At 44.2% G+C, this 18964-nt stretch overlaps 1 protein-coding gene across 2 annotated transcripts in view; it reads left to right on the top strand.

The window, feature by feature from the left end:
- Positions 1–18029, top strand: part of LOC143961794 (NACHT, LRR and PYD domains-containing protein 3-like) — a 43863-nt gene extending 25834 nt beyond the window's left edge. Inside the window, exons 5-9 of one of the 2 annotated variants that reach the window (XM_077471128.1) lie at positions 214–1930; positions 4057–4203; positions 9176–9352; positions 15756–15832; positions 15925–18029. In XM_077471128.1, coding sequence (XP_077327254.1) covers positions 214–1930; positions 4057–4203; positions 9176–9352; positions 15756–15832; positions 15925–15950 — 2144 coding nt within the window. In that variant the 3' untranslated portion in view covers positions 15951–18029. Of the gene's footprint in view, positions 1–213; positions 1998–4056; positions 4204–9175; positions 9353–15755; positions 15833–15924 lie in introns of those variants that run through there. The other variant, XR_013270555.1, reaches the window with a different exon arrangement.
- Positions 18030–18964: the final 935 nt, after the last annotated feature.

The raw sequence follows: 18964 nt of genomic DNA, 5'->3' as shown, positions 1-18964 counted from the left end.
CTGGGGCCCTGAAGGTTCTAGTCACTCCTCTGGTCTGGACGATGTGTCCATAGTTTGGATACTTCCACAATCCTCTTGTATTTCATGGGATATCTTCTTTTAGTGTTACATTCTTGGGGTTTATGGTTAGAATACAATATTTCCAACTTTGTCTTATAAATACAATTTCATGTGTGTATGAGGAATAAAATATTCTCCTTTTTTCTCATAAAGACTTTAGAAAGGAACACAAAGAGTCCACGAAAGAGACATTCCAGAGGATTAAAGTATATAATTCCCGTATGGGGGAGGCTGTTTATCTACACAAAAGATTCATCAAGTTATTGATGATAAAGGGACCCCGGAATAAAGTGGACAAAGAACAAGAAATAAGGAGTTCAGACAAAAGACATCTACAGATCATGGAGAAAAGACCCCCAACCACAATCCAGGCCCTCTTTGACCCTGATAAAGAAGGTTTCATCCCTAAGGTTGTGGTGTTAGAAGGACCTGCTGGGATTGGAAAAACAATGACCTCCAAGAAGATCATGCTGGACTGGGCCTCTGGGGATCTCTACCGAGACAAGTTTGATTTTGTGTTTTATCTGAGCTGTAGAGAAATCAACACCTTCCCTGAAAACATAAGTCTTGTGGGGCTTTTATCCAGAACCTGCAGACTGAGTTCAGATGACCTGGTGTCTATTCTGAAGGATCCTGGAAATCATAGAGGACTTCTCTTTCTAGTCGATGGGTTTGATGAACTGAGGTGGACTCTGGAGGAGAAATCTGAGGGTTGTCTTGACATTTCTGTGGAAACCCACAAAGAAATAATTCTCCAAAGCTTGCTCAGGGGACATGTTCTCCCAGAATCTTCTCTGATCATCACCACAAGGTCACTGGCCGTGGAGAAACTTAACACATTCATCAATGATTCTCGCAATGTGGAAATCCTGGGATTTACAAGTGACGATCGAGAGGAATATGTCCATAAATTCTTTGGAAATAAAGAAGATGCAGACAAGGTTCTGAGTATAATAAAAGCCAATGAAGTTGTGTACACCATGTGTGCCGTCCCCATCACATGTTGGATTGTCTGCACTGTAATGAATCAAGAAATACAAAAAGGTTTGGGTCCAATCTGGTGTCATACAACGACTTCAATTTATCTTCTCTACCTGGAGGTCTTACTAACCCATCACAGCAAGAAGGAGCAGTCTGTACACCGGAAACAAACCTGTCTGAAGAAGCTGTGTGCTCTGGCCAATCAGGGAGTTCTGAACCAACAAATCTTATTTGAAAAGAAAGATCTAGAAAGACATGGACTTTCTCTGGATGAGGTGGAGTCTGTATTTCTGAATGAGAACATCTTTCATTGGGACGTCCGTCACCAGACCTGCTACAGCTTCATCCACCTGAGTGTACAGGAGTTCCTTGCTGCTCTCTATTATGGGATGGATGATGGGTCCGGGTCTATGGAAGGTACTTTCCTCCCGGAGATCTGTACAGGGAAATCACTCCGTGCCTCCACTAAGGATTCCCCACATTTAGCATTAGCTGTACAATTCCTGTTTGGTCTCCTAAATAAAAAGCTGACAAAGACATTCTCAGAGAGCACAGGAATCAACATTTCCCTTCGAGCCAGACCTGCAATGAAAGAATGGGCCATGGAGGACATCGATCAGAGTTTCTATACTCAGACAATCTTCTGTCTGTATGAGACTCAGGATGAGGACTTCATTAGAGACGTCATGTCTGGTTGTTCAGGGTTGAAGCTCTACAGCTCAGACACTGGTCACTTGTGGATGGACAGTAATTATTCCAAGCAGCTGAGCTATTGCTTGAAGACGTTGAAGAGAGAAAGTTTTCAGTATTTATATTTTGGGTGGCTCACGGTGGGTCCAGAGTGCCAGAAAATGATATCTCCATTACTACACAGGTGTCAGAAGGCCGGGTAAGTGAGTGTGAGGATATCCTAACTGAATATACAGAATGGGCAGGAACCTGCATACAGTATAACGGTGATTTTCAGACATGTTCTCCATCTACCACACTTGTTAGAAGTTAGGGGTCTATTTATTAAACAAGTTGTGTGAATATTCTAGAATTTGCACAGAAGTCACAAAAAGTCCCGGCCATGTTTGCAATGTGTGTGAAATGTCAGTTTCTATCTGTAACATTCCCTAACATTTGATCCTAAGAGAAAATAGCCCTAAGAACATTCAACCAGAAGAGGAAATAATGTGAGGGAGAGCTGTGCTCAGTATATGGAGATTCCTGTGCTCACCACTGACAGTGTAATGATCAGATACTGTAGAGAGAACTGCTATACAGAATGGATACAATGTTGCAGAGACAGAACTCCGTTGTGTACCTTAGGTAATCTGTGAAGGGTTCATTCCAGAAAACGTGTCACAAAACCGAGTCTCATCTTTACAACATTGTATCTGTTCTGTATAGGAGATCACTCCCTGCAACATTGTATCAGTTCTGTATAGGAGATCACTCCCTGCAACATTGTATCAGTTCTGTATAGAAGGTCACTCTCTGCAGTAGATGATTTGTTACAATAAATACTTATTTCCTTTGAACATCAGCTCCATCTAGTGGTCATAATGTAAATGTAGGTAAAGGAAAAACATTTGAACTGGAGAGAAAGTGTTCTTTAAAGTGGTTGTAAACGCTTACAACACACTTTGATCTACAGGTAAGCCTAGATTAAGGCTTACCTGTAGGTCTAAGAAATATATCCTAAACCTACACAGTTTAGGAGATATTTGCCGAAAGACAGGCACCGCTGTCTACGGCGCATGCGCCATAGACAGCGACGTGCAGGAGCACTGAGTGCGCCGCAGTTAACGGCGATGTGCCACGAGTTGCGGCTCCTGTGCACATGTGCGGGAGTGACGTCATTGCTGCTCCAACGAATGCCAGCGCCGGAGCAGCAAGACCCACCAAGAAGATGGATGCGGCGGACTACAGGGGACAGCGGTGACTTCGCTGGCTCCTGTGTCAGGTAAGTGACACATAATGGACTACTATGCGATGCATAGTAGTCCATTATGCTTTACCTTTGCGGGGAATTAAAGAGGAAGTAAGCCAATCAGGGTTTACTTCCTCTTTAAAGCGGAGTCCCACCCATTTAAAAGTCAGCAGCTATAAAAAGTGTAGCTGCTGACTTTTAATAATCAGACACTCACCTGTCCTATGGTACAGCTATGCGGGCGCACGAAAGCCCCGATCCTCTCTTCCTCCTCTCTGAGGAGCCAGCATTGTAACCGTGGGTGCCCGGCTGTGGCTTTACAGCCGGGCGCGCACTGCACATGCCCGATGCCACGCTGCGTGCTGTGAATGGCCGGGGCAATTTTCTGGGACCTGTGACGAGTCCCAGAAGATTGCAGGGAGGGAGGGGGGAAGGTGTAATTCCTTACGGTGCCGTGGAGCCAGGGGAGGAAGTGTGAGCTGGGTGCCCGTAAAAACAGAATGAAATGATGACTGCAATCCCTCACATTTAACTTCATAGCCCCCCCCCCCCCCCCCAGTATTGTGATATTATGTCCCGTCAATAGATTCTATGACCTTCCCAGTATGTCTGCATCTCATAGAGTTTGTCCAGTGTTCAGCAGTGGTGCCACCTGACATATCGCCCTCCTACTGCCAGGTCAGGTGTGATCTGCTAGTCATTCATTGGTAGGCATGAATGGGTGTTTCCAGCCAATGAAAGGATGGCTTGGTGTTCGGAGATCTATGGAATGGAAAAAATGCCATTGCATTTTATATTGGGAACCAAATAGTTTTTTTTTTCCAGATTTTCCATAAACTGTTGATGAATGGAGACCCCTGTGTAGATAGGCCAGAGATCCTGTATATACCGTATGTCAGGGGCTTCATCTAAGTTTTGTCTTGCGTGTGACTTCAAAGACTGCTCATAGACACCAATGAAAAGTCCTCATCAGGTCCAGTATGAGCCAATGGGAATGCAGCCATGTGGAAGGGAAATGTTGGGTGTTACATTGTTATTCTCAGTGTCAGAGGTCGACCATTCTTGGTGCTAATTATTATCTCATTATTGTGTTTTAGGTTTTGGCATTGTGCTATTTCCAGTAAAGATTGTCCAGGAGAGGACAAAGCAGAGGATGAAGAAGAGTCCTCCTCTTCAGAAGATAAAATGAAATCTGTTAATATTTCCTTTCTGATGAACCCGGAGAGTAAAATTCAGGAGTTAGAGTAAGAGAAATCTGTGATCCTGCAGTGATCGGGAAATGTAATGTCTTGTGATTGTTCCCGTCTCTCAGTTTTTCCTTACATATCTGGATGTCTTCCATCCTCCCCGATGTAGTATCTTCCATCACCTGTCCTCTTCTCCTGTGTTCTCCCCTCTCTAGGGGAATCTTCCTCATTGTTATCTATTCCATGGGATTTTGGGGTCCCTCTTAAAGTAGAACTGTGATCAGGTTATGTACACATGTAATGAACATCCATAATCTTAACAAGCAGTAAATAAGCTTTAAAATAAGCCATCACTGACCCCTCTAGCTGCAGACACATCTGTCCCCCCCTCTTTCTCACTCCTCTGAGTCAATAAGTTGTGAGTGGAAATTACAGCTTGAGCTACTGAGCTCTGTAAATAACATGGTTTGTACAGTGAACCAGGAAAAACGGGCAGGTAAACATGTGAAAAAAAAAAGATTTCAGCTCCACCTGCTGGGTTGAAATGGAAATGCTAATTTTTTTATACGCAAATCCTGACTATATTAAAGACAGAAAACATGATACATTCCTCTGAAGGCAACAACATAATATAGTTCTCACTTCTCTACAAAAGGCCGTCCCATTTCAAATACAACCCATACTTCAGAAATATTCTCTTTCGTTGTCTCCCTTCTGCAGGATAGTAGTTATACATCCTGGAACGTTACCCATCCCCCTTCATTAAAAGAAATGATGAACATCCCTAACTCGCATTCCCTATAAGAGTCCTTGTCTGCCATAAAAAGTCCCAAGGCTTCCTCTGTCCTGGCTCTGGGCAGTGATTGTCTATCTCCCCCTCTCTGCTCCTGGTGGGGGTTCTCTTCAGGTATGAAGGTTGTATCCTATGGACATAAACCCCCTCCGGAGTCCCTCCACAATGACATATTATACTACCGTATGTAGAGCTGGGCAGTCAGCTTCATCTGATAGTACTTTGTTCCTTTCTGTTTGATTTCCTCAATACAAACTACAGTATTTTTCATAAAATGAGTAGAGTTCTCCTCTGGTGAAGATCTTCCTCCTTATATTCTCCTTCTGGGTGGTTTTACCTGTTTTTGGAATTTCAGTTTTTCTGGGTGATATCAACAAGAAAGTGGACTTTGTGTCTCAAGTCTGTGCCATTAGTTCTATCTGCAGATGTCTGACTTCACGAAAGACTTATGGGTTATTTCCTAACCAAGTTTCCCCTCGAGTCCCCCCGCTATGTCGGGCCTTATCTGCTCCTAATCAATATGTGCTCCTCATTTCTCTGTGCGGATCTCAGTAATGATATGGGGGACATTCTACTCCAGAGACACGCTCTCTACAGAGTTACTGGACTGCTTGAGATATTTACACTCCTTCTACGGATCATCATAAGTGGATTTTACTGACTTTTCTCCCCTTGATGATGGTATCCAGTTCTCTTTTCTACTAATTTTGTGATGACCATTCCCTAATGCCCTATACACGCGACTTTCCAGCAGAAAAGGTCAGACGGAATAATTCTGTCGGACATTCCGATCATGTGTGGGCTCTATCTGGCTTTTTCTTTCTAAAATTCTGACGGACCTAGAAATAGAACATGTTTCAAATCTTGCCGGAGGAACCAGTTCCCTTCGAGAAAACCGCTCGTCTGTATGCTGTTCTGACGGACCAAAAATGACGCAAGGGCCGCTATTGGCTACTGGCTATTGAACTTCCCTTTTCTTGTCCCGTCGTACATCATCGCATTCTAAACAATCGGACTTTGGTGCGATTATGTGTAGGCAAGTCCGTTTTGGCGGGAACTCCGGCGGAACTCCGTCAAAAAGTCCTTCTGAGTTCAGTCCGACGAGAAGTCTGCTCGTGTGCATGCTGCATTCGAGTTTTTGGTTATTTTCCCTAATATACTATCACAGATCTGTATTTGTCTCTGTAGTCTGTATGGATGTGGCATGACTTCCTTGTACTTTGATGGTGTCCATTCCATTCTTTCAGTTGTGCTCAAAAGTTTGCCTTCCCTTGGAGAATTGGTAAAATACAGCATGTACAATTTTTAAAGAAAACATGAGTGAGCTGGCAAAACCCATTTCTTTTATTTTTTATGGGATTCACATATCGTAACTGTAGGTGATAACAGAATGGCACAATCATAAAACAAAACATGGCAACAATCAAAGTCCCCTGTTCAAAAGTCTGCATCCCCTTAGTTCTTAATCCCGTGTATAGCCCCTTTTTAGCATCAATGATGGCAGTCAGTCTTCTGTAATAGTTGTCTATAGGGCCCAAATTCTTGCAGGTGGCTGCCCATTCATCTTGGCAAAATGCATCCAGGTCAAGTCTTTGGTCGTCTTGCATGAAGCACACCTTTGAGATCTCTCCACATTGTCTCGAGGATATTAAGGTCAGGAGACTGTTATGGCCACTCCAGGACCTTCACCATTTTCTGCTCCAACCACTGGAGGCTCAACCATGGTCTTGTGCTTAGCATCATTGTCATGCTGAAAAGTTCAAGAGCATGCCATGCGCAGCTTACGTGCAACAGAATGCAATTTGTCTGCCAGTATTTTCTAAAAACATGCTACATTCATCTTGCCATCAGTTTTCATAAGATCCCCCCCCCCCCGCCTTTAGAGCTCACTCACTCCCAAAACATCAGTGAGCCACCACTATGCTTCACAGTGGGGATGATATTCTGGTCACTATAGGCCTTGTTGACCCCTTCCCAAACATAGCGCTTATGATTGTGACCATAAAGCTCTATTTTGACAAATAACAATGAAAACTCTACGCTACAAACCAAAAGAAACCAAAAGTAGGGAAACACAGATACATGTGATTGTGGCTGCTGTAGTCTTCAAAATGTGTCTAACTCTATAACTCCAACTCTATAATGTGAGCTCTATAAATGTGCATAAAGACTGTGCTACCAAAATTGGGAATCAAAGTTGCTAAATATTTTGCCACATGTGCAAACGATAAATAAACAAATGAACAACACCAGAACATTATGTCTAATTAAACGAATGTCCAATGTATCAGTAATGCCGCATACACACGGCCGGACTTTCCGGCAAACTAGGTCCAACGGTCTTCCCGACAGACTTTTGGCGGAGTTCAGATGGACCTTCCGAAAGAACGGACTTATCCACACATGAACGGACTAAGTCCATTCATTTTGAACATGGTGACGTAAACAGGACTAAAAAATTAAGCTCATTAGCCATTAGCCAATAGCTGCCCTTGCGTCGTATTTGGTCCGTCGGACCAGCACACAGACGAACGGTTTTCCCGATTTGAGTCCGTCGGAATTGAGTTCCTTGGATAGATTTGAAACATGTTCTCTTGGTCCACCAGATTTTTTCCAAAAAACTAACGTATTAGCCCACGCACAATCGGATTGTCCGACGGACTAATCACGTCGGTCCTAGTTTGCTGGAAAGTCCGGTCTTGTGCGGGATAAGTCCCAATCAGATAATAGTTGCTTAAAAAGCAAAAGGTAAGGGAACAGGTGGCGGTGCCATTAGTAACAGATGAATACAAGACCACTTCCATGGTGACCCCACATGGATTTATACTCAATGGATGGACCTTCTATCAGTAGTTAGGTATCACTGTGATTTTTTGGTTGGACCCACTGTGTATCTTGTCACCAACTTGACCATTCACATGTGCCAGGATGCGATTTCTTCCAACGGAATACACCACCACTCAAAAAACAATAAGTTTAAAGTAAATGAAAACACAGCCACTTTTTGACAAGTCCAAAAACCCAAAAAACAATCCCAAAGTAGATTCAACATCCGTCACAATGTGTAATGTACAGGGATAGGCACAATTGTAGACACTCAGGTTGAACTGGATGGACTGGTGTCTTTATTCAACCTTACTAACTATGAAACTAACTATGAAACTATGAATGCTGGCCACTGACCTGAACAAAAGTAAAAAAAAAGAAAAACCAGAACAGCACCGACGCTTGGGTCTTTCCAAATGACAGCTCCACCACCTCCCGCTGCTAAATAAATGAATGGGGAAGGGAACCCAATAACATCACTGGGTAACCCTGCCACATTGTGACATCATCACCCCAGCATGCCTGTTCATTAGTGTAATAAGGGGGCGAGGTCACATGTGACATCATCGGGTGGTCTGCCCCTTTGTTTATTTAGCAATGGAAGATGGTGGAGCTGTCATTCGGCGGTGGCCAAGCGTCAGTGCCTGTCGGGTATTTCTTTTCTTTTTTGTTCAGGTCAGCGGCCCGGCGTTTATCGCGCTTTACGCTGGGTCAACTTTGGGGACATTTTTTTTTTTTTTAAATCAAAGACTTGTCAAAAACTGTGTTTTTAATATTCTTTTTGCCTTTTTTTGTGAATGAGTAGGGGTGCTGTTTAACCCCTACTCATCCACATAGGGGGATCCGGAAATCCCGACAGAAGACAGAAGAGTCAGCGGGAAGCGGTGGCCATCCGATGCAGGACAACCATGTTGTTTACTGGCTGTTAAGGACACTAAGGATATGCTGCCAGCTGCCGACTCCTTAACAACCAGCACTAATTGAATATATTCCTTGAGTAACACAAGACTAGACCATTACTTTTTCAACAAATGCATTTATTTATTTATATAATTTCGTGAATTGACTTTAGAGTCAGTTTATGCCATATGTACCAAGCATTTTTTTTACTGACGGCGACATTGACATTTTTTTAAATATAGCATGAGATAATTGGAAAAAAAAATATGTCACATGATCCAATTATCTCCTGAAATATTCTTTAGTGAATTGAGCCCTAAAACTTTTCCGGTTGGGTGACAACTCATCTACATTTCACAGGGGAGGTCCAAACAATATTCCATGAAAAAATCCATCCAAATGTCCCAAAATTTCATTTTCTAAGACCGAACCCGCTAATTATTCATTGGACTTGTCTACTTCATGTCACTGGAAGAACATTTCACCTCTCTTTCCTGCTTCTCCCACCAGAGTTTATCGCTGTAAAATGACATTATCGTGCTGCGATGATCTTTGCTCCATTATCAACACAAACCGAACTCTGACCAAACTGGAGGTTACATTGGATGATGATGAGAAGATGTCGGACTCAGAAGTGGATCGTTGTTGTGAGGTCTTCCGGAAAGCCGGCTTCACTCTGAAAAAATGGTAAGACCTGTTACATTGGAGGTAACACACATGCTAAGTCTAGTGCCACGTACACACGATCAGAATTTCGGCCCGCAAAAGACCGATGAGAGTTTTTTTCATCGGAAAATGCGACCGTGTGTACGCTCCATCAGACTTTTGCTGGCCGAATTCCAGCCAGCAAAAGATTGAGAGCATGTTCTCAATTTTTCGGTCGGGAAAAGTTCCTCTCCGCAAATGTGATTGTCTGTGGCAATTCCGACACGCAAAAAACTCACGCATTCTCAGATTCAACTACGAGACGGAAGCTATTTGGCTACTGGCTATTGAACTTCCCTTTTCTAGCCCCGTCGTACGTGTTGTACGTCACCGAGTTCTTGACGGTCGGAATTTTATGTGACAACTTGAGGGAAATCCCGTCGGAATTCCGTCGGGAAAACCATCAGAGCTTTTTCCAACCAAAATTCCGATTAACAATAATACATTTTTTGATGCATTTTGCAGAAATGCAGGGACATTTTTTTTAACATGGGTTCCTATGGAACATGTTCACATGTGCCTCTGCGTTTTTGGAAATGGTCAGGGACTTTTTCTCGCAAAATGCTGAGTTTTGCATGTAATAGACCCACATCAAACTCAAGTACCATGTTTTTGCCTCAATTTTTCCACGATTTGTGTTTTTTTTTTGCTGTACATACACTGTATATAACTGGTTGCTAAGGAGGGGGCCAGGAAGCCGGCCACCGTGTCCTTAACAACCGATAAGTCATAAGCTGTCAGTGGGCTTCTCCTCTGACAGCTAAATGAAAAAAAAAAGAATTTCCGGCAAAAAAAAATTGTGAAAAAAAATGCTGTGGGGTTCCTCCCAGGTCCATACCAGGCCCTTTGTGCCTAGTATGGTTTCGCAGGGAACCCCCCCATGCCAAAATGTAAAAAAAAATGGTGTGGAACCCCCCAAAATCCATACCAGACCCTTATCGGAGCATGCAGCTCGGCAGGTCAGGAAAGGGAGGGGACGAGTGAGTGCCCCCCACTTCTGAACTGTACCAGGCCACATGCTCTCAACATGGGGGGGGGGTGGGTGCACCTTATTCCCATGTTGATGGGGACAATGACCTCTTCCCTTGCCTGGTGGTTGTTGGGGTCTCCGGCAGGGGGGCTTATCGGAATATAGAAGCCCCCTTTAACAAGGGGGCCTCTATATCCCATCCTCCCCCCTATGTGAATGAGTATGGGTTACCCCTACCCATTCACCAAAAAAAAGTCATGTAGTGTGAAAAAATACAGTACAGTACACAATTTTTGACAAGTCTTTTATTAAAAATATCTTCTTCTTCCCCGCTTCTTCCTCCATCTTCTCCTGCATCTTCCTCCTCCGGGCGTCTCCTTTTCCCACTGCTTCTTCCACTCTTCTTCTGTCTTCTGTCTTCTTTGTCTGGTGTGCTTCTTTCTCTGCCGCCGCTCCCGCCGCCGACCCTCCTACGATTCTGCGTCACGATGATCTGTCCGCGACGATGTCAAGCATTTCTTGGATAACAGTGGGGGGCGTGGCCATCGGATGACGTCATCAAGAGGCCCACCCCTTTATGATGTCATGGACCCTTCATGCCCTAGATGGTGATGTCACAAGGGGGATGGGCCTCTGGGTGATATCATCATATGACCACGCCCCCATCATTATCTAAGAAATGCTTGACATCGGCACGGACAGATCAGCGAGATGCAGCATTGGTGGAGGGTCGTCGGCGGGAGAGGAAGAAGCACCCCGGATAAAGAAGACCAGAGAAAGAAAAAGAGCGGAAGAAGAACCAGGAGAAGGAGAAGCCCACAGGAGGAAGTTGCAAGAGAAGATGCAGGAAAACCGGAGGAAAAAGAAGATATTTTTAATAAAAGACTTGTCAAAAACTGTCTACTGTATTTTTTCACACTACACTACTTTTTTTGGTGAATGAGTAGGGGTACAATGTATCCCATACTCATTCACATAGGGGGGGAGGCCGGATCTGGGGACCCCCTTGTTAAATCCATACTAGACCCATATGGACCTGGGGGGACCCCACATTGTTTTTTGCGTTTTTTTGCCGGCAATTCTTTTTTTTTACTTTCAGCTGTCAGCGGGGACCCTTGGACTACATGGTTTTACATGGCTACCATATAGTGCAAGGGCCTGCCTGATTGCATACAAATTTAAACTCCTAAGGTGTGACCTCATATTATATGGTTTTGGTAAATCTTAAGACAAAAATATGCAGAAAATCTAATAGTGTGTATGGGGTCTTAGACTCTGACTAGTGAAATATATGCACCATTGGGTGGTGATGAGATGATGGAAGTGGAACATTGTTTTGAGGTCTTCTGACACCCGGGCTGCTCTGTAATGAAAAAAAAATGGAAGGACGGGTGACAAACATTCTATACAATTTCTGTAGAACCCATTGGAGGTCTCTGTAGTTATACAGATAACAAGAGAGATGATTTAAATTTCCTGTGCCAGTCACAGATTTCCCAGATGATGGAGAATTTATTTCTCATCCCAAGTTTTATCAATATAGAAGGGTGGATGAGGAAAATCAGATCTTCCACTAAAAATCGTAGTGAAGTCCTACAATCTCCCACCCCACCCCCCGCTGTCTATCCAATTTGGTAGTATAACCGAGCCAATCAGATGTGTGTTCTCAGCCTGTACACATGACAGCCCAGCACACCCAGCATACAGTCTGCTATCCCAATGGTTGGATGGCCATGAGGGGTCTCGTATTAGGTGGGTGATTTGCAAGGGGGTGGGGGGCGCTATAAAAGAAGGACACCTTTCAAATACCTAAAGTCTGAGGACAGAGAGGATTGTTTGGTGTAATTACATACTGGTAGGGGGAGCCCGTCCATTATGAATAATGGATAGATTCATGCATTGCATGAATCTATCCTTGGCCGCCACTGCCCTATTTAGGCGTCCGGACCCTTTTCGGATGCCAAGCATCTGAATTACAGTAGCGGGGTTATTTTATTTTTGAAGCACCTGATTAGAGCTCCAATTAGGCTCCAATAGGCTTAAAAATAGGTGGACTGCGGATGGGGGTCACAGTGGCTGTATTTTATGGGGCAAAAGTGGCAGCATTTGATGGACCCAAGTGGCGGCATTTGATGGGGCACAAGTGGCAGCATTTGATGGGGCACAAGTGGCAGCATTTGATGGGGCACAAGTGGCGGCATTTGATGGGGCACATATGGCGGCATTTGATGGGACATAAGTGGCTGCATATGATGGGCACAAGTAACTGCATATGATGGGGCACAAGTGGCTGCCTTTGATGGGACACAAGTGGCTGCATATGATGGGCACAAGTAGCTGCATATGATGGCCACAAATGGCTGCATGTGATCAGATACAAGTGGCTGCATGTGATGGGGCATAAACAGCTGCATGTGATGGGACACAAGTGGCTGCACGTGATGGTACACAAGTGGCTGCATATGATGGGCACAAGTGGCTGCATATGATGGGCACAAGCAGCTGCATATGATGGGCACATGTGGCGGTATTTGATGGGGCACATGTGGCGGCATTTGATGGGGCACATATGGCGGCATTTGATGGGATACAAGTGGCTGCATGTGATGGGGCATAAGCAACTACATGTGATGGGGCATAAGCGGCTGCATGTGATGGGACACAAGCGGCTGCATATGATGGGCACAAGTGGCTACACGTGATGGGGCACAGGCGACTGCATATGACGGGGCATAAGCGGCTGCATTTGATGGAACACAAGTGGCTGCATATGATGGGCACAAGTGGCTGCATGTGATGGGGCACAAGTGGCTGCATGTGATGGGGCACAAGTGGCTGCAGGTGATGGGGCACAAGTGGCTGCACGTGATGGGGCACAAGTGGCTGCACGTGATGGGGCACAAGTGGCTGCACGTGATGGGGCACAAGTGGCTGCACGTGATGGGGCACAAGTGGCTGCACGTGATGGGGCACAAGTGGCTGCACGTGATGAGGCACACGTGGCTGCACGTGATGGGGCACAAGTGACTGCACATGATGGGGCACAAGTGACTGCACATGATGGGGCACAAGTGGCTGCACGTGATGGGGCACAAGTGGCTGCACGTGATGGGGCACAAGTGGCTGCATATGATGGGCACAAGTGGCTGCATTTGATGGGACACAAGTGGCTGCATTTGATGAGCACAAGTAGCTGCATTTGATGGGGCACAAGTGGCTGAATATGATGGGCACAAGTGGCTGAATATGATGGGCACAAGTGACTGCACATGATGGGGCAAAAGTGACTGCACATGATGGGGCACAAGTGGCTGCACGTGATGGGACACAAGTGCCTGCACGTGATGGGGCACAAGTGGCTGCATATGATGGGCACAAGTGGCTGCATTTGATGGGACACAAGTGGCTGCATTTGATGAGCACAAGTAGCTGCATTTGATGGGGCACAAGTGGCTGAATATGATGGGCACAAGTGGCTGAATATGATGGGCACAAGTGGCTGCATATGATGGGGCACAAGTGGCTGCATATGATGGGGCACAAGTGGCTGCATGTGATGGGGCACAAGTGGCTGCATACTGGGGTCTATTATGAAGAGATGAGATCACACATCCCACCATCTACAGTACATACAATGTATGTCAGATCTACTCCCAGCATATGAGACCGCTGATATACATTGTACATTACACATCACACGCATTTACAGGAAGACAGAAAAATACTTCACATTAGTGTGTAAAAAATGTCCCTCGTTTCTTACAGAGCACAGTACGAGCTCTCCCTTTGCATTATTTTTTACAGGGAACAGCATGAGCCCCCCCCCCCCCCCTTTTTCCATCATTTCTTAGCCCCTGTACACACGGTCGGACATTCCGACAACCAAATCCGTCGGATTTTGTCCGAAACTGTTGCATACACACGGTCGGACAAAGTTGTTGGAAAATCCGATCGTTCAGAACGTGATGGCGTAATTTAGTTACGATGGGACTACGTTCAGGCTAGTAGCCAATAGCTTTGATGTAGGAATTTGATCTGAGCATGCGTGGCACTTTGTCCGATCGGAATTCTCTACACATGATCGGAGTATGTCCGATCGGAGCATTTTGTCTAAATATTTTACCAACAAGTTGGAAAACTTGGTCCGTCTGAGTATCCGATGGAGACCACACACAGTCGGAATAGCCGACAAAACGGTCCGATCAGACACATTCCATCGGAATTTCCGACCGTGTGTACAAGGGCTAACTGAGCACCCGGCACCACTTTGAAGTGGAATATCATTATTATGGCAGCAGCTAGCTGCCATAACCCCGTATCCTCTTCTTCTGCGGGCGGTCCGCTTTCAGATAAAAGTGGTCTATGCGGCGGATTGCCTGCGAGATCACTCCCCTCCCGCTCCGCCCCAGGGGCTTCCGCCACTTACCGGAGCCACCATCAGCGGTGGAGGTGATTGGGTCCTCTTCCGTGTTAGGTAGGGAGCTGACTGAGGAGGAAGATGGCCCCCACCCGGCTCCATATCACTGCAGGGTGGAAGGGACATCAAAACGTCACTTCAGCCTATAGTTTATAAAGAGACATTTTTGTTTAATAATTTTTTTCAAACAACATTTTTTTAATTGCATATTAGTGTAAATATGAAATGTGAGGTCTTTTTGACCCCCCAGATCTCATATTTAAGAGGTCGTGCCATGCTTTTTTTTCTATTACAAAGGATGTTTACATTGTAATAGGAATAATATTACTTGTAATAGGAATAAAAGTGACAACGAACAGTGTAAAAATAAAAGGTAAAAAAAATAAGAAAAAAACAAAACAAAAAATGTTTTAACGTGTCCCGTACCGCTGAGCTCCCATGCAGAAGTGAACGCATACATGAGTAGCACCCGCATATGAAAACGGTGTTCAAACCACACATGTGAGGTATCGCCGCGATCATGAGTGCGAGAGCAATAATTCTAGCCCTAGAACTCCTCTGTAACTCAAAACATGCAACCTCCAGAATTTTTTAAACGCCACCTATGGAGATTTTTAAGGGTCAAAATTTGTCACCATTCCACGCAATTTTGAAGCGTGACATGTTGGGTATCAATTTACTCGGCGTAACATCATCTTTCACAATATAAAAACAATCGGGCTAACTTTACTGTTGTCTTATTTTTTAATTTAAAAAAGTGTATTTTTTTTAAAAAAAAGGGCGCTTGAAAGAACGCTGCGCAAATACGGTGTGACAGAAAGTATTGTGACGACCGCCATTTTATTCTCTAGGGTATTAGAAAAAAAATATATAATGTTGAGGGGTTCTAAGTAATTTTCTAGCAAAAAAAAAAAATGATTTTAACTTGTAAACAACAAGTTTGAAAAGTAGGCCCGGTCTTAAAGTGGTTAACACTCTCATTTGATTCTTTATTGAAGGGAAGTAGGATGGGAGGTATCTATAGACAGAAGAAGAGTAGAACATGGTCTTGGTGAAGCCGTCTCCTCCTCTGCAGGTAATACACGGATCCTGATATGAAGAGAATGTCCAGAATGGAATGATATCATTACACTGATTATTCATCATTTTCCTTTTCTTCACATACAGATGATGACGATGATTCTACTGACTGATATCTACTGAATGTTATTCCGGAATGATCTGAGCGGCGATCTGTCCTTCCTCCGATTCCTCCATTTTGGATTGTATTGTTATTCCTTAAAGTGTTGCTAAACCCACAACAGTAAAATCAGTCTCTATATGCAGAATAGCATGCTTGTTATACTCAAGTGATTAATTCTCTGCATTGTGTAAAAAGGCTCTTTTTTTTTTAATCAGATCATTCTTTATTATTACTTTTTCAAGCAATATACAAAAACATCACAAATAGCAAACAACATACACCCAATATACCCAGGCACGAAATAAGATGGGGTGGAAAAAAAAACAAGAAAACCCTCATAAAAGTGCTCCCTACCCCTCTCCCGCCACATATATCCAAAATGTCCGTCCCTCTTCTCCATATCTTTTCAAAGTTCCCTGGGCAGCCTCTGTGTAAAAATATATACTTTTCCTTAACTAATGTTCCCCTTATTTGTATCTTCCATTCCGTTATTGTAGGTGGGCTTGATGATGTCCACTTTTGCGCTATGAGCTTACGCGCCTAAAATAAGATCCTAGTTAACGATATCCTGTATTTCCCCCCCGGATACCCCATTCGTCTAGGATACCCAAGAGGCAGCCTCCCGGTTCAGGAGACATCCTGGTCCCAAAAGCAATATTAATCATTGATATCATTTTGTGCCAATAGTGGTGGAGCTTGGGGCATCTTCATAACATATGGATTAAGTTCACCGGATTCCCTTTACATCTGGGGCATTGGGCTGTATCTCTACGTTTCCATTAAAAAAATGTCTCTGGTGTATAATGAGCCATGTGTAATATGAATATTTGGGTTAAATTTTGTGTTGGGGATAGAGATGACAGGGATGTTGCCGACAGTGCCGATGCCCATTGTTCATCTGAGATTGGAAGCGCTCCATCCCCTTCTCTCCACTCTCCCGCCACATTATGTATCCAAAATGTCCGTCCCTCTTCTCCATATCTTGTCAAAAGTTCCCTGGGCCGCCTCTGTGTAAAAATATATACTTTTTATATATTTATTTTATATAATGTTTCCCAAGAAAACCCTCATAAAAGTTCGCCCTCCCCCCTCTCCCGCCACATTATATATCCAAAATGTCCGTCCCTCTTCTCCATATCTTTTCAAAGTTCCCTGGGCAGCCTCTGTGTAAAAATATATACTTTTCCTTAACTAATGTTCCCCTTATTTGTATCTTCCATTCCGCTATTGTAGGTGGGCTTGATGATGTCCACTTTTGTGCTATGAGCTTATGCGCCTGAAATAAGATCCTAGTTAATGATATCCTGTATTCCCCCCCAAGATACCCCATTTGTCTAGGATACCCAAGAGGCAGCCTCCCGGTTCAGGAGACATTCTGGTCCCAAAAGCACTATTAATCATTGATATCACTTTGTTCCAATAGCGGTGGAGCTTGGGGCATCTCCATAACATATGGATTAAGTCCGCCGGCCTCCCTTTACATCTGGGGCATTGGGCTGTATCTCTACGTTTCCATTTAAATCATTTCTCTGGTGTATAATGAGCCCTGTGTAATATGAATATTTGTGTTAAATTTTGTGTTGGGGATAGAGATGACAGGGATGTTGCCGACAGTGCCGATTGCCAATCGTTCATCTGACATTGGCCCTATATCACATGACCGCGCTGCTCTTGCTGGTATATCCTTTAAATTTATCATATAGTATATTATAGATTTGTGAAATCAGACCTTTTTTTTTTTTTTGTCTTTTCCAACAAGGACATTACCTCAGAATTATTAAATTTAAATTCCGCCTGTGCTTGTAATGCGTGCCTGAACTGTAGGAAAACATCTTTTGTTTGGGATATTATATTCATTTCTTAGTTCAATAAAGGTCTTTATCACTTCATCCTGGAATACCTGTGTCATATATCTTAGTCCCTTGAGGCTTCCATATCTCAAACCCTTCCAGTTCCATCAGTTCCGCATAGCTGCTATTATTCCATATAGGGGTATATGCCGTATAACCTTTTATTTCCATAATTTTTTCCATTTCCTGCCATACCTTGTCAAACAATTCTCCCGTAATAAAGCCTTTGTTAGACCGTTGGTTTCTCATCTCCAATAAAGAGATCAATGGGTAATCGGGATATACTGGTAATAGCAGGCTCTGCATAGAACCAGATTTTTTGTTTCTTTTTAATTCTTTGTTAATTCTTTTAACTATTTTAATTATTTTTCCTTATACTTCATGGACATTACTGACTGTAACAGCCCATTGTGGTCATTAATACTATTTATACTCTATGTTCATTCCCATTCAACACTATACGAGTTTGTTTACTAGTCATATTCAGAGTGCGTCGTATTATATTTTGTTTTCTATGTCTGCATAGAATCAGAGTCGGCCATTACTGTCCATCCAAAAAAGTGTTGTATTTGTGAAGATAAAATACCGTATATACTCGAGTATAAGCCGAGATTTTCAGCCTCTTTTTTGAGGCTGAAAGTGCCCCCCTCGGCTTATACTCGAGTCATCGCCGTCTGCCTGCTCGATCAGTGTGTCGAGCAGACAGACGGCGGCCATTCTACTATTTAAAAGCCGCGCCTCCCTCTCTGTGATAGGCGGAACACTCAATTTCCCAGCAGTCAGTGTTCCGCCTATCACGGACATCCGCTCATTCTCATACTATGGACGAGGATGAGAGGATGTCCGTGACAGGCGGAACACTGACTGCTGGGAAATTGAGTGTTCCGCCTATCACAGAGAGGGAGGCGCGGCTTTTGAACAGAGGAATGGCCGCCGTCTGTCAGACCAGGAAGAGAGCGTGGCACACAGAGGCTGCAGATTGGCACAGGTAGGCAGGGATGGACGGACAGCACAGCACAGCACAGCGACGGATGGGACACAGGGACACAGCGACGGACGGGACACAGCGACGGAGGGGACACAGCGACGGACGGGACACAGCGACGGATGGGACACAGGGACGGACGGGACACAGGGATGGACACAGGGACGTACGGGACACAGGGACGGACAC

This window comes from Lithobates pipiens, unplaced genomic scaffold (genome assembly GCF_037356315.1).
Source record: "Lithobates pipiens isolate NorthernLeopardFrog02 unplaced genomic scaffold, aLitPip1_a1.2 Scaffold_8, whole genome shotgun sequence".
Classification (NCBI taxonomy): domain Eukaryota; kingdom Metazoa; phylum Chordata; class Amphibia; order Anura; family Ranidae; genus Lithobates; species Lithobates pipiens.
This window is presented reverse-complemented; position numbering and strand designations above follow the sequence as displayed.